Genomic DNA, 16,083 nt, shown 5'->3' with positions numbered 1-16,083 from the left:
GACTCTTTAGTTCTAGTCTGATCTTTTTTTTCATAGTTTGGGACCACTGTGTGTGTGTGTGTGTGTGTGTGTGTGTGTGTGTAACCTCAAAATTAAGTGACAACAGGTCTTCAGACATTTTCTACACACAGGCTGAGCTATACACACTTGTTTGCTAGCAGGTGCCTTTGCCCAGAGTCACCTGTCACTAAAGCACATAGGGTTGCAGCTACCTGCAGTTCCCAGCTCACTTCCAAGTGTTTCCAGATGCAAGGACTCTCATCTGCTTTGCTGGGGTCTGTGACACCAAGGCTTTGTCTTACAGAGATACACGACACTCCCAGGGCGGCCGTGACTTCTTGCTTCTTCTCTGTTTTGGGGTTCCTGCGATATGGTCTACTTTCTTGCAAGGTAGTATGACCTATGTCCAATAATATTTTACCCAGAGTTATTACATGTTTTGGAGCCCAAAGGTTTCCCATATATTTGATGATCAAATAATGCCAGAAGCAGACATTATTATATGTATTTTAAATCACAGTTTTAGGAACATTGATGTTAACTTTCTTTATTTTATCTTGGCCAAAAAAAAATCATTTAAATTTACTTCCCCAGTTTGATGAATCACCCATTTTTATTCTCCTTTATTTAAAAATATATCTTATGAATCTAGTTAGGCATACTACATATGGTCATCCTAGGTGATATCTTAAAGCCACGGTATCATCAGAAGCTTTTAAAAGATCTTAATTTATGCTGGCGCTGGTGGCTCACGCCTGTAATCCTAGCTACTCAGGAGGCAGAGATCAGGAGGATCACAATTCAAAGCCTATCTTGAAATACCCACCACAAAAAAAGGGCTGGTTGGTGGCTCAAGGTGTAGGTTCTGAGCCTAAGCCCTGGTACCACACACACACACACACACACACACACCCCTTAATTTAAGATGTACAGTTAAATTTTATTTTACATAATACATTGGGCTTAAATCAAATGCATGTTTGCGAGCAGAGTGCAGAAGAGGTAGGGCGTGCTCAGACACAGGACACCTGAGGTTTTCACGTTCCTCGTTGGCCCAAACCCTTACAATTAAATGTTTAGGGTGTGGCCCCAAGTGATATCCCACTTATCCAGTTATCCACAAAGACATTTAACTCACACTAGAATGACTTCTGGTGTTTACACAGAACTATGTGATTTATGAAGGAAAGAACACGATTTTTGTTGTTGTTGTTTAAATGCCGGGTCACTGCTTACTCGGGTTCCAAGGAGACAGGTTGGGGTCTGCAGGAGCCTTGGGTGGAGAGCTAACGATCGCAGGAGCTGCCTCTGCTGCCAGCACACTCTGGTCTAAAGCTTTTTGCTGGCTGGAACACATGACATCATCTCCTTTCCACAAGTACTCAAGAATCTACGCGCCCATTCTCTGGCCTCTTTTTTTTTTTGGCAGCAGCACTTTAAATTTGCCCCTTGCACCACTTGGCGCTGTCCCTTCTTTGGTCTTTGGACAAATGCTGTTTAGGCCCCACTCTGGCCTCCCCACAGTGCTGCACTGGCTTTCTGGTGTGTCCTACTCCTGCTAGTCTTTGGTCTTACACACTGTTGTCATAGTTACCTTCTCTGTCACAATGCTGTTCCCTCTTCAAACACTATCCAAACAGCCTCTCACTGCTTGCTCTGTTGACTACTCCCAGGTTTCCCTCTCAACTATACGCAATCCCTACCATTTTCTGTAGCTATAACAAAACACTTGTGGCTAGGTAACTTATAAAGAAAGTGAGTTTGTTTAGCTCAGATTTTAGTCCCCAAACCCAAACAGCTTGGTGCAGGTTCTTGCAAGGGCCCCTTTCTTGTTTTACCTCATGGTGGATGGTGTCATGGTAGAAGAGGAGTGCCATCTGGTAAGACAAGAAGCCAGATAGCAGGAGGAGCCAGGCCTACTCTCTTTACAGAAACCCTTTCAAGCTGGACAATGTGGCTCATGCCTGTAATCCCAGCACCTGGGAGGCAGAGGCAGGAGAATTTTGAGTTCAAAGGCCAGCCTGGGCTAGAGATAGCTAAACCCTGTCTCAGATTTTTAAAAAAGAAAAAAGCATAAAAGCAACCCTTTCAAGAAAATAAGCAAGCTCCGATGAGAACTGCAGAATTCCTTCCAAGGGTAGCACCCCAATAGCCTAATTACTTCCCGCTCGGCCCCACCTCTTAAAGGGTCCATCGCCTCCCACATTGCCTGGACAAAGCACATACCCACTATCACACCACCCCACTGGGGAAGACCTTTTCTTTTTGCTCACCCATGGAGTCTGGCAACTCCAACAAGATGTCTAACTTTGGCTGGCTGTGCCCAGGGTGGTAGTGTGGAACATAGAAGTTCCAGGTCCCATGAAAGATGGCAGTGGGGATCTTCTAATTCGGGATCATGTTCCCCAAGTGACAGATATGACTCATCCTTCAGTACTGTTCTTTACCTGTAAAGTCAGCATGCCTCACAAATACTTTACCCTGGAGACAAGAGAGTTGGTCTAGTCTTGAGGAAGGGATAATTCTGTTAGTTGTTTTGTTTTGTTTTGTTTGTGATACTGGGTTTGAACTCAGGGCCTACACCTTGAGCCACTCCACCAGCCCTTTTTTTGTGATGGGTTTTTCCAAGATAGGGTTTCATGAACTGTTTCCCCAGGCTGGCTTCAAACCGTGGTCCTCCTGATCTCTGCCTCCTGAGATCTCAGTTTGTTCCCTTTGGTTTCTCGGATGGGTTCTGTTGCACTTTCTCCATTCTAGATTCTGCTTGACAAGGTTCTGGGGCACTATTTCTGCCAGTTTATCTTGAGACCTGAGAGAATCTCCAGCTTAGGCAGTGATTCCTTTTTGATTTTTTTTTTTTTTTTGGTGGTACTTGGGTTTGAACTCAGGGCCTTGCACTTGCTAGACAGGCACTCTACCACTTGAGCCCTGCTGCTGGCACTTTTTGCTTTAGTTCTTTCTCAGTGAAGGTCTCACATTTTTTGCTAGGCTGGCCTGGCCTCCATCCTCCTATTTACACCTCCTGTGTAGCTGGGATTACAGACATACACTATCATGTCCAGGTTTTTTTGCCCTTCCTTTTTTCCTTCCTTCTTTCCTTCGTTCCTTCTTCCCTCCCTCCCCTTCCCTTCTTCCCCTCCTCCTTTCTTCCTTCCTTTCTTCCTTTTCTTTCTTTTTGGCAGCACTTCTGAAATTATAGGCACGGGCCCAGCCCTTTTCAATCAACTTAAATTGTTAGAAGGGTCTCTGCCTGTGGAAGTTGGAGGTGAGGCACATTCATTTCCTGTGAAATACTTGTGTGGCACTGGGCATGGGTGGGGAAGAGGGGACAGGGCAGCAGTAATCAATATGATAAGAAGGAAACTGATGACAATGCCTACTCCACAACTGCCTGTTATACTTTGGACATGAAGTGCTCCCCCAAAAGGCTCATGTGCCAAAAGCTTGGTCCCCAGCTGGTGGCACTATTGAGAAGTGATTGGATCACAAAGACTCTTAACTGCATCAATTGATCTGTTGATGAACTCATAGTTGAATTGACTACCAGGAGACAGGCCTACTAGGAGGAAATAGGTCACTGGAGGTGTGCCTTTGAAAGGTGTAGTTTGTCCCCTGTCCCTTCCTGGCTGTCAAGAGGTGAGCAACATCGTCTTCCACGTGCTCCCCCCGCCCCACCATGATGCCGTAGCTCACTTCAGACCCAAAATAATGGAGCCCGCTAACCATAGACTGCAACTTCTGAAACCATGAGCCAACATGAATCTTCCTTCCTAAATTGTTTTCTTGGGCATTTTGTCACAGCAATGAAAATCTCCCACAATGCCTAATTTAGAGGGAAAATGTTTGTCCTGATAAACATTCAGGTAAAATACAGCTTCCACTTTGAACTTAACTCTCGTATTAACGTTCTCATAGGCCACAGATAAAGCCCAGGCATGCAGGATGGGCAGTGAGTAGCGGAGACCACGCTGACGACACGTAGCTGTAGCTGGGAAGGGAGGCAGGGGGTTGGTGTGGACTCAGGTACGGTGCAGAGGAGCTTTAAAAACCCATAAAACACAACTATCCAGTAAGGTGAAAATGCCAAGGGCATGACTTGTGAGGCCGTGCCGCTGAGACGACAAGGGTCAAAGAGGAAGTGGGCAGGTGGAAGTGCAAAGCCGCCGTCCGCTGACACTGAGAAGAGGGGTGCAAACGCCAGTCACACCCGGGCTCTCCGCTGGCCGCCTTGCAACGCGGCAGGACCCACACCCCCGAGATCTGCACCTGCTGGGGGCGGGCCCCCCGGAGACCTTGCCTGGGATTGGTGGTGCCGCCTCTGGGGCGTGGCCTCGGGGAGCCGCGGGAAGCCGGGAGGCGAGTGAGGAAGTGCGCGCAGGTCCTCGGCTCTCGCCCCGCCCCTTCTGGCTTGTGATTGGCCAGCACGACCTCGGGGGCGGGTCCTCGGGCGGCGCAAGGCCGCAGGGCTCACGTTCCCGCCTGCGACCTCTGCCTGTGGCGTCTGCGCCATGGCGGCTTCGCTCTTGCTGCAGCGTGGACGAGCTGGGGCGCTGCAGGTAAAGGAGGGGCCTGCGGGCGCGGAGCCCGCGGAGGGCCGGGGTGAGGGCGCCTCCTCCCGCCGTGCGGGGGCCGCGGGGACGGAGGCCAGGCCGGAGGGCGGTCCCCGCACCCGCCCGCCGCCCGGGCCTAGGCCGCACCTGCGCCGGCCCCGGGTCACCGGCCCAGCGTCCCGGGGTGTTCGTTCCCCTAGGTGACGCGCCGCGCCCCGGGGTGCGAAGTGCCGTCCGGGACTCTGCCAACCGCACGGCGTCTTTAAGGCCATCGCCTTTAGTCCTTAGTTCACCGAGAACCAGACGCTAGCACCAGAGGCCATGTTCACGGGTTGCACACAGAGGTTAAACGAAGGAACTTTTAGGGTTGACCCGATGACTTAATCAGCCACCGACGCCAACTTAGGTCGCCTGACCTGAGGGAAGGGCCTGCTGTCTCATCTTGCAAAAAGCGAAGGACACCTTGCTGTTTTAGAAATTGGGCATGGCTGCTGTTGCAAAGGCAGAGTTTTTGTTCCGTTTTTTACTTTTTGATCACAGCCAAGGCCGTGGATATGTGCTAGGCAAGCGTGCCTCCGCAGAGCTGCACCCCAACCCCGAAAGCAGCAAACATGCACTGCGAGATGAGCCCAAGTACAGGCCAGCCAGAAAACACACTGCAGATGCTGGCTACTTACTCCTTGTCTGTCCCCAGCGACTTTTAGCATGCATGCAGTATTACACGTGCTTACAGTCATAAACATAAACCAGTGCTCTCACATTCTTACCACTTTCTTTCTTTTTGATGGCATTTGAACTGGGATTTGCACTCAGGGCCTCACACTTTGTAGGCAGGTGCTCTACCACTGAGCCACAGCCCCAGGCTTGCTTTCCCATTCTTGGTCAGAGTCCCTGCCTCCTGAGTATGGCACTGGCCAAGCTACATGTAGGCCTTAGTGGTTACCTGCTGAGTGAATGAGTGTGTTTTCACTTACACTGTAAACTCTTCTGAAGCAGTTGGTTACCTACATCAATTTTAATGGCAGGTAGCATTTCTGCTACATGGTTTTGTAAGTAAGGAAGGTCGTCTGCAAAAATAAACAGTATTTTGTAGGTTAACAAAATTGAAGACTAAAAAAGAGTACATAGGAATAGGAAAATGTCCTTCCATTAGCCCAGATGTTAATGGTGCTTGTCCTTGAACTTGGATTTTTTTCTTGCAGCTTTTTTTTTTTTTTTTTTTTTTTTTGTATTTCACAAAAGTTTCATAGTGTGTATTTTGAGAATTGTAATCACTGGCAGTATACCATGTGAACATTCATACAGAGTAGTAAGACATGCGGTGGTAGCCGTAATAAATGGTATAACTCTAAATATTCATGTCTGTTAACTCTTGCCAGGCTATACTCCTGGAAGCACGAGTGTTCCGAGGACTTGCTTCTACAGTTCCTCTTTCGGCAGAGTTGGGGAAGAATGAGAAGGGGCTGCCATCAAATCCCAAGAAGCAAAGCCCATCAAAAAGTAAGGTTTTAATGGTAGTTGTGAGGGACAGAGGCTACAAGGTAAATCAGTCAGTCAGCTTTCCAAGTATGAAAATGAATTCACTAGCTAGGTAACGTATGGTTCTTCAGTTTTGCATGGTCACATTGTAATCAGACATAGATCGGTGCCGGATATTAGACTTAAGCACATCAGTACTGTTGTAGTCTGACTCCATGGTACTTTCTAAATGTCGAACTCTAGCCGGGCCCTGGTGGCTTACACCTGTAATCCTAGCTACTCAGGAGGCAGAGATCAGGAGGATCATGGTTCGAAGCCAGCCCTGGGCAATTAATTACACGAGACCTTATCTTGAAAATACCTAACATAAAAAAGGGCTGGTGGAGTGGCTCAAGGTGTAGGCCCTGAATTCAAGCCCCAGTACAGCAATCAATCAATATAAATAAATAAATATATATATATATGTATATATTGAACTCATCATGGAGTAAGTTGGTGAGCACTGGTTCTGTGACATGTCCATGGCCTGCCAGGGATCCTGCCTTTCTGTGAGGTCATGGGACCTGCCTTACTTCCTTTTCTTTTGTACTTTTTTTGGTGATATTGGAGTTTGTACTCAAGGCCTTGCACTTGCTTGAGCTAGCCCCCAACCCCTTTTTTGCTTTAGATAGGGTCTCTGGTCTCAGACAGTGAGATAGGTGTGTACCACCATACCTGACTTACTGATTGATACGGAGATCTCACTGACTTTTTGCCCAAGCTGGCCTCAACCCATGATCTTCCCGACCTCTACCTCTCAAGTAGCTAGGATTACAAGAATGAGCCACCAGGCCCAGCTCCTTCCTGATTCTGTCTCTTCAAAAACTGGCTGTGGATTCCTGGCTTTGCTCATCATAGCCCAGAACTGCAGGCATTGTGTCAAGCCTGTGGAGAGGGAGTTAGGAGCAGGTCCAGTTCTTTGCTGTGATGCTCTACGGATGCATGATGTCTGATCTGGGTCCAGGTCTTTACATAACCATTTTGACATTTAGCTCTCATTTTTCCCTCCTCCCTGAGTGCCAGGGTAACACACCCTCCTTACAGGAAAGCAGGAGCTGCAACACGATAGCGTAAATGTTTCTCCTGTGGGAATAACCTCATGTTCTCCTCCTGGCTCATTGTTGATAGTTGGTTATGGACGAGGTCCACTGAATTTAGTCTTAATTGATGAAACCCGGGTTTACCCTTGATAGATCATAAAGCACTTACTATCTCATTGCAGGTCTTTGATTCCCAAATGGGATTTTAGGCTGATAATTGAGTTTGTTTTTATTTTCATTAAAGTACCATTTCCTCTGTTGAATATTTGAAATTATTTAGATTCTTTTGCTTGTTTTTTCCATGGCTTGTGCAGAAACATTAGTAGATATTAAAACTGTTTGCAGCCTCCCAGCCTTTCACACTGTCCTCTAGGCTTTAGAACTCACCATTGTGGTGGTATTCTGCTGTTGTCTGAGGCCTGAATTTCACAGGAACATGATTTAATTCTGTCATATACCTGCCTCATTTGTAAATACGGAATTCTTCTTAATGCGTTTTAAAAATAAGTGTCTTAAACATAAGAACTCTTTTTTTTTTTTTTTAAGTGGTACCAGGGTTTTGAACTCAGGCTGTACTACTTGAGCCACACCTCCAGCCAGGAATCCACTTTAAAACATTGTCTCAGTACCAGTATCACACCAAAGAAGCACTGGCAACAAGAATGTCAGCGTGGCTTTTTGTTTGTTGCATGCTGGTAATCACACCCAGGGCTGTGCAGCCTGCGTGTTTTTGGCATCCTTTTAAGTGTTCAATGATGAATGGTTGTTGAATTTCATTACTAACAATATCCTTTTCTTTGGTGGATTTTAGTTTGAATCTGTAATCCTGCTTTATAGATTCATGGATTTGGACTAAATGGATTTTAGAATATCATGGCAGAGCCCAACAACTCTATTTTCTGAAACATGATTTTCTGTGCATGGAAATGGCATGCTTTATCCTGTGACAGTTAACCCAGGGTGCAACCATGGGAAGAGAAAACTGGGTTGGGCGTTGCCCTGGGCCTCCCATGTCGCTTCTGCCTCTGGCTGTGGTGGCTTTGCAGGCATCTGAGCCTGGGGCCCTTAGCGATGGCAGAGCCAGTGAGCTGCCTTCCTTGGTTCTGTGAGGCTCATGGGATTTGTTATATGTATGGACTTCATAAATGGCAGAATGGTTTTGAGTGGGAGATAGTTTTCGGAAGTAAACTGTCTTCAGCCATAATTGACAATTGCTGTACAAAGAAGGGTAATGGTTCTGAATGGATGCATGTAGGCCTTGTTTCCCCATGAAGTGTCAGTGATTGGAAAGTGTAAGGTTATAAATGTTTTCGTGCAGCCACATCCTGTTGCCAGCTTGACCCCTCTCCACCAGCAGTGGCTTTGGAAGCTCTAGATGAAGCTTCCTGCACGCAGATCAGAGGCCCGAGTCACATCTCTGACCACAGGAACCAGAACCATGTTCTGCCCACTTCAGAGGTTTCCCACTTCCTTCCCAAGGAAAGCTGCCACCACATTGTCATGTGGGTGCTCTTGGAGAACCACCTGGCTCTAGCTTTGTTGTTTGTTGAATCCAGTCACGAGGCTAAATTTTGCCTGATTGAGTAATTTTTGCTTCTTCCTCTTCTTTTTTTCTTTTTTCTTCTTTGTGGCTGTACTGGAGTTGGAACTCAGGGCTTCACACTTACTAGGCAGACACTCTACCACTTAAACCACCCTCAGCCCTTTGCATAGCTTCTTAAAGAGTATGCTGACAAGCCAAAGTTAATTATCCACTTCAAGTCCTATTTCGGGTTTGAAAGGGAGGAATTTCTAAAAATAGAGATCTGTTTTAATTGCAGCCGCAGTGCAGAGTGCTGTTCTGATTGCTTTCCACGTATTATCTTATGCGCCAGCAGGCAAACCTTCGAGAGGATGCTGATCCCACATGTCAGGCGAGGAAGCAAGGTATCACACAGGCAGTGGTGAGGGAGTCTGGGTTGGAACCCAGGCATTTTGGCCCACAGTCCACATTTTAATCACTGTTCTGCCTTGCCTCTAAAAAAGTCTCAATTCTCATGTACTCATTAAAAAAAACCTTTTGTAGTCATATGCTGTATAATTACTCTATGAAATCTGAGTGACTTTATTCTTCCTTGTCATGTTTAAATGCACTGTCTCTGAATTAGTTTTGTGACTTATTGAGAGGCTATATTTAAGGTTGCTACTCCATCTCAAACCCACAGTCATCTTGGTTTTTGCTGAAAACCAGAGGTCATGCCCTAACTTTTCAGCCAAGCGGAAAAGAGATTTGAGAAATTTGAGTTCTGTTTTGAGAGGAGAGACGGAGACACTAAGGAGAATTTTCTGCACTGTTTACTAGGGTGTGTAGAACTTTATTTTACATAGGCTGCTGTGGTCTCAGAGAGTAGAAAACCCATGAATGTCCCACAGGGGAGTGCTGGGAGACAGGCCTGCATGAGTCTGATTTAGGCAGCTTGTGTTCTACTGCAGTGTCGGTCCAAGAAGAGCCAGTATCAGGTTAAAACGCTGCCAGGGGATGTCATGTCTGTCTCTAGACACTAAGTGACAAGTGGTTCGGTGAAGTGCTTCTGTTGTACACTTTTTTTTTTTTTGGCAGTACTGGGGTTTGAACTCAGGGCTTCACACTTGCTAGGCAGGTGCTCTTATCACTTGAGCTACTCCATCAGCTCCAGTGAAGTGCTTCTTTTAAGAGGAGGGCTATCTTTCCTTTGTATGATAGTGTTATCTTATAGGTGACATCATTCCTGTACTGTTAAGTGCAGACTCGGTGTGAATGCTGGGCTTAGATGTGGTACTGGCAATTGGTGACAGCTGCAGGTCAGCACTTCAGGCTTCCCCATGAGCCACAAAGAGGAGGCTGGGCCTGGGCCTCAGAGGGGGAAAAACTGGCTTTCCATCAAAAGGAAAACATATTCCTGTCATCTGTTACCTCTCCCTTGAATTCTTCCCATAACTAGCATGGGCAAAGGAAACTTTAAAACCTGCATACTCACGTGATAAAGTTTCCTTTTCAAACAAGATTTCCAACTTTTGACATTGTCTGAGATGTTCTTTCCATTTTCAGGAGGTAATAAATCAATCTGTAGTGTAGGTTTTCCTCCCTCTTTTTTTTTTTTTTTTTTGGTTTTGTGTGTGTTGGTGATTAAACCTAAGACCTTGCACATGTTCTACCACCGAGCTGTGATTTTAATAACTTATTATGATTATAAAAGTCTAAAGGGGCTGGAGATGTAGCTCCGTGACAAAGTGCTCCCATAGCATACATGTGGCACTGGGTTTGGACTCCAGCATTGCAAACAAACAAATTTTAGAAGATTTAATCCTTGTTTCTCTTATTAAAGCAGCCATCTAAGCTTTATTTTTAGATTAATTCTCCATACTTGGAAAATAAAGGTGGGTCAGTGATACAGATGAGTGGGCCAGCAGGATGTAAAGGCCAGCAGATATTAAACATGGCTCTTAGGAGTTTCTGAGCGGGCAGCTGCAGTTGAGAGAGGGAGAGAGAGAGAGAGACGAACTGTGCATTGCTGCCTTCCTGGGTTTTTCTGTTCAACATGACCTGGAGCTGGGGGTGCTTGCTGGGAGGCACCTATATCAGCACCTGCGCTGGTGACCTGAGTGCAGTTCCTGATTGCTGGAGGTAGTTTGAACAGTTACCTACTCCTCTGGCTGTACACCTATCACCCTCTCTCTGGTCCATTTCTTATTTATTGTTACTTCTCACTTTTCTTTGATCACGTTCTATCCGTTAATCATGGATTTCTGAGTCCAGATAACACTTCAAACCCTGAGACAGTAGGATAGAGATATTTTTGTACAAAATGGATGCCTGCTTTCAAGGATGTAGAGGCTGCACTTCTGTAGTATTTTCAGAGTTTTGCTTTAGGTTTGAAAGGTAATTTAACTTACAAAAACTTGTTATATTTTTCTCCTGATTTGTTATAATAAGATGTATTACCATTTGAGGAAATTGAATGAAATTAGATCTGATTGACATTATTTGCTTTCATTTTTTTCATAAATGACCATATGAATTATAAAATCTTTATATTAGAACTTACTCTATGTTTTTACAGTTTGAAAACTGTTTCTAGTGATATGTATATTATTTTTGACCTTTTTGATATTGTAAAACTTTTGTTTTCTTGGCTGAAGAATTCCCCCAAGTAACTTGTATAACTTTGAAGGACTTTTCTTCTTTTTTAGTGCAACTTTACTTGAACTATTTTAGCCCCTCCCACTCATATGTGTGTACCCCAAACCAGAATTTCATCTATACTTTTGCTGTTTTGTTCAGAAAACTTGAGTTCTGAACTTTTTTAATATGTGAAAAGCACCAAATACTTAGGCCGTTTTAGTGATAGAAGAAATTACATATTTGTAAAAACTTCAATATTCATCTGAAAACATCTTTACTATAGTTTATCTTAAATTTGGATGATTTAGTTTAAAAATAGTTGTCATCAGAGAAGCCATTGGTGTGAAAAATGGAGACAGATTTGTTACTCTTTAAAACTTCCCACAGCAAAGGAAACTATCTCCGTTCTTTACTGCTGCCTGGCACATGGAGCTCACTGGAGAGCGGCTTCCGTGGAGCCGCCTTAGTTTGAGCACACTGAAAACACTGTGAATAATGTGTTGATGTGCAGTGACATGTTTATGACTTTAATGAGTTTAATTTATCTTATTAAATACTAAGAATAATATTCCTTTTTATGCCATTTCCTAGATGTAGTGCAACCAAAGGAGAGGGGCAAGCTTCTACCCACCCACACGGCAGCCGCACTGGCAAAACACTTTCCTCCCCCTGGGTCTCGCCCATCGGTGGGGGATAAAGGCGGGGCGGTGGCCAGCCCTCACCCTGGTGGCAGCAAACAGCTCACAGATGAAGGGGTCCCCAAATCTTTGTCAAGAAAGACTTTGGTAGAATTTCCTCAAAAAATTCCACCTCCATTCCCAGAACAGGCTTCTGACTCAGATTCATCCTCATCCTCATCCACGTCCAGTTCCTCTGATTCTGAGTCCGACGAGGAGGGGAGTGTCACACAAGTTGGTCCCCGAATGACAAGTAGAGGCAAGGGAGAGACTGCCCACCCCTCTAAGAAAAGACACCCCCAAAGCGCAATATCTGCAAAAGAGAAAAACAGGGCACAGAAGCCAGACACCAATGTCACATACCCAGAGAAGCCCCATCAGCCAAAGAAGAAAGGGACTCTGACCAAACCACTAGAGGATAGCACAGAGGCCAAACCCAAACACCTGACACCCAGATCACAAGCTGATGAAGAGGTTCTGAAGCAAAATCTAAAGGAAGAACAATTGCAGAAAATACTCAGGTTGAGTGAGATAGAGAAAGAAAGCCAAAAGCTCTTTGAAGTCAAAGAAATCTCACCTGAGCACACAAAAACTGGATTGTCTGCAGGGTTCAGTGGAGGCCAGGTGTCTATACCATGGACAGAACCGACCAGGGCCAGGGGGCAACTGCCAGCCTCTGATCCTGGGGATCCCAAAGTGCCAGAGCCAGGATGGGAGGCAGCTTCTCCCCTGATCAGAGTAGAAAATGTGGGGAAGCAGGTAACAGAAGGACACTCAAAGGCCAAGGAGGAGATCTTGGGAGATCCAGTCCCAGTGAGAAACTTGAAGGTGGTTCCTGTTGAGAAGAAGGGTGTCTTTGATGAAATGACAGCAGGACTGACGCTGAAGGGGGGACTTGAGGAGACTGTCAGCGCAGCACTGCACATGGAAGATGGCGCAGCACTGCATATGGAAGACGGCGCAGCACTGCACGTGGAAGACAGCGCAGCACTGCATATGGAAGACGCGGCCCAGCATGCTGAAGCCCAAGGCGACACACAGGGTACACCTTGTCTGGGTTCAGACTCTTCTCATTCTTTAGGAGTGGCTATTCTTTGAAGAACACTGAATTTCTATATGTTTAGAAAGAAGCATTACAGTTAAGCAGATTCTGAAATAGAAATGTGGCTGTGACACTGTCCAGCTAAGCAGAGAAGTCTGTCTTAATTGTGGCTAATACACATCTTTATATACAAAATTCCCAAACATTCTGAATTTATTTTGAATTGAAAAAGTCTGCCTTTGGCACTCGTGACTACTTTCTTAACCAGTATACTTTTTGGAAACTAGCAGTTTAGCATTGCCTCCATTAACCTTCCAAGTTCATTTCACCAACTTGCCAAGCATCTCCCTGAGTGAAAATGGGGAGTCTCCTACGTAGCTTGTATAGATCGTGAGCTGTAGTTACACTTGGACTGATAGTCTCCAGGTGAACTCAGCTAGATAATTGCTCTTGGTATCCTTATGCATAAGGGAAAATTCAGAGATTCAAAGGCAGCTGTGGGCTGTATTAAGTGTTCTTTTCACTCTCAGTAGACACAACACATTTTTTTCTATGATGAATTTTTATGAAGGGATTTAAAAAGAAAACACTATTTCTGTCATGTTACATCTTCTTGAGCATCAAACTTTATACAATGTGACGTCCTCTAGGTGGGTTACATTGAAACAGTAACAGGAATTCTTGCAGCTCCTTAAGACTTCTTTAAAATGCATCACAACTAACATAGCCTTTTTCCTGCGTCTGTGGTTTTCATTCTTTATGTAGAGGCCTGCCTTGCCTAGTTTGCATCACCTGATGCATTGTGTGACTGGATGCAGGATGCCGACAGGATTTGTGTGTGTTCTCCCCTTTCCGTTTGCTCCCTCTTTCATTAATGTGCAAAGTGCCAGTGCTTGCCAGGCTCACCTCAGGACCTGCCTTTCTGATGCTGCTGTTTTCAGTCCTTCTGCTCTCCAGTGGTGGGAGGTGCCAAAAACCCTCTGGATTTGGAATTTCCAGACTGCAGTCCTTTTTGAAAAAAAGGAAACTTGCGGGGCTGAGGATACAGCTTAGTGGTAAAGGTTTTTGCTTAACCTGAGCCAGGCCCTGAGTTTAATTCCAGCACTGCAAAAAAAAGGAAAAAAACAACTTTTTTTTTTTTTGTCAAATATTTCCTTTGCTCCCCAAGGCTGAAGAACACTCAAGGCGTCTGCTCCCATGGTGGGGCTGCCTGTGCAGTGCAGCTGGTTTTCACTAAGCTGTCTCTGCCCTAAGGAACAGCTCCTTGCCTGGCTGGAGGACTGATTTTTGATAAGAGTTTATTCCCCACGCCTCCCTGCAGTCATTGCCTACCCTGCGTCACTGTAACAACACACCCTTCTTTGAAGAGCTGCAGCTGTGGAGGTTGGAAGGGTGTCCACTCTTGAGACACCTCTTATTGTTGAATATAACTAAGCAGTGAGATGGGAATAGTGAAATGGGTTTAAGTCGTTTTTGTGCAGCATAAACAGATGTTGAGACAGCCCTAAGGACCTGATTTCCAGAAATACAGAGCCCAGACTTCAGCCTGTCACCCACGCTGGCTTTATTTCCGTACCCACGTTGTGTGGTATGTTGCAATAGAGCAAGATTCCTATTGCCTCAACTCCACACTTTCAGTTTAAGATTACCCAATGTTTAGATACATGTTTCTTTTATTTGGAAAAAAAAAATTAGTATTTTTTTGTCTATGAATTTGAAGATGCCGACAATTCTTTTCAAAAAAGTTAAATTGAAAGCTATACAACTCATTTCTAGTCCCCTAACTATGTTGTTAGTTTTTATGTAGCACTCAGATTTTATCGAGTTTTCTTGCATTTGGAAATTTAGATGCTTGTCTAATTTCTCCTGCCTTCCTGCCTTCTTCCGTCCCCCCCTCCCTTCCTCCTTCCTTCCTCCTGGTGGTGCTGGGTACCAGAGCTTGGCACTTACCACTTGGTACATGCCTCCAGCCCTTTTTGCTTCAGTTATTTTTGTGCATTTGCCCAGGCTGGCCTCACCACAGTCCTCTCACCTATATCTTCCAGGTAGTTGAGATTACAGGCATGAGCTACTGTACCCAGCCCAGTTTCAGCTTTAGGAAATTTTCTTCTGTACATTGGTCTTTCTATTATAGACAGATTTCTAAAAGATAATTTTTTTCCATGTATCTTTATATGACTTGAAAGTCCTTAGATAATGTTCTAGGTATTTTCAAAGTTATGAGAGGTCTAGGGCCTAGAAGTATATGAAGTAAAATGTTAAGATTTTACCATTTTATTACAGTCTCTAGTAGCATTTGATGGAAACTCAGGGAAGTTTTCAGTGGTGACGGTTGGGGAGAGGCTGATGTTTAACAGTGTACAGCAATAGCTTTGCCTCCATGTGCCATGCCCTTCTATTTCTTAATCTAAGGCTGTATATGTTTTGGAATAAATTTTTGGCTGGGTTCTTTTTTTATTTTTAATGCTTTTGAAGATATGATGGCCTTGTGGGCTTTTATTTCCTCATTAGATAGCCCATCATCACCCAGGCTTTGTAGAGACCACTGGCATAGGTACCTGGGCATGAGGACATGTCTCACCTGTGCTGTGCTTCCTCTGCAGAGCCCACCCAGGTAGAGCCTGACCAGGCCCTGGCACCGACTGACAGTGCCACCTACAAGAACCTCCAGCACCATGACTACAACACCTACACCTTCTTGGACCTGAACCTCAACCTCTCCAAGTTCAGGTTGCCTCAGCCCTCTTCTGGACGAGAGTCTCCTCGGCACTGAGCATTCTGCTCAGGTTAACCCTGTGTCATCATCTGTGTTCTTGCCCACCAAATAAAATCACTCAAGTCACCAAGCCTGCTGTGTGTCACTGGAATCCCTCTCACACGTTCCAGCAGTGGTCATCTAGCAACACCCTGCTGATTATTCATCTGGATATAGCACATACTTAGGAGACCTACTGTGTGCAAGGACTTTTTCTGTAACTGTGAGGCAGTGGCCAGCCAGATAAATCAGAAGGTTAGAGAATGCTGAGAGCTTTCAAGTGGTGTAATTCTGTGCTGAGCCCAGTCAGTTTAGTGCTAAGCTGATTAATGATGGGCTGTTGATGAATTGACTTCTAAA

The 16,083-nt window shown here is 45.2% G+C and overlaps 1 protein-coding gene across 3 annotated transcripts; it reads left to right on the top strand.

Moving 5' to 3' along the window:
- The first annotated feature begins 4,400 nt into the window (after positions 1-4,400).
- On the top strand, positions 4,401-15,814 carry Ndufv3 (NADH:ubiquinone oxidoreductase subunit V3). 3 transcript variants are annotated; one of them, XM_074072579.1, is made up of 4 exons: positions 4,401-4,556; positions 5,930-6,050; positions 12,072-12,968; positions 15,572-15,814. In XM_074072579.1, the coding sequence occupies exons 1-4, from the start codon at positions 4,509-4,511 to the stop codon at positions 15,739-15,741; spliced, it is 1,236 nt and encodes a 411-aa protein (XP_073928680.1). In that variant the 5' UTR covers positions 4,401-4,508; the 3' UTR covers positions 15,742-15,814. The 3 variants fall into 3 exon arrangements, with proteins under 3 accessions (XP_073928680.1, XP_073928679.1, XP_020008173.2); XM_074072578.1 differs by having other exon boundaries at positions 11,841-12,968; XM_020152584.2 differs by lacking the exon at positions 12,072-12,968.
- Positions 15,815-16,083: the final 269 nt, after the last annotated feature.

Source organism: Castor canadensis, chromosome 5, assembly GCF_047511655.1.
Source record: "Castor canadensis chromosome 5, mCasCan1.hap1v2, whole genome shotgun sequence".
NCBI classification, from domain to species: Eukaryota; Metazoa; Chordata; class Mammalia; order Rodentia; family Castoridae; genus Castor; species Castor canadensis.
The sequence above is the reverse complement of the archived record's forward strand: the minus strand, read 5'-3'. Positions and strand labels throughout refer to the sequence as shown.

Excerpts from the sequence above, each read along its gene's own strand:
- Ndufv3 (XM_074072578.1), top strand. The coding sequence starts at position 4,509 with ATGGCGGCTTCGCTCTTGCTGCAGCGTGGACGAGCTGGGGCGCTGCAG. Across the intron at positions 6,051-11,840 it reads GAAGCAAAGCCCATCAAAAA|ATGTAGTGCAACCAAAGGAG; the intron begins GTAAGGTTTTAA and ends GCCATTTCCTAG. Across the intron at positions 12,969-15,571 it reads AGCCCAAGGCGACACACAGG|AGCCCACCCAGGTAGAGCCT; the intron begins GTACACCTTGTC and ends CTTCCTCTGCAG.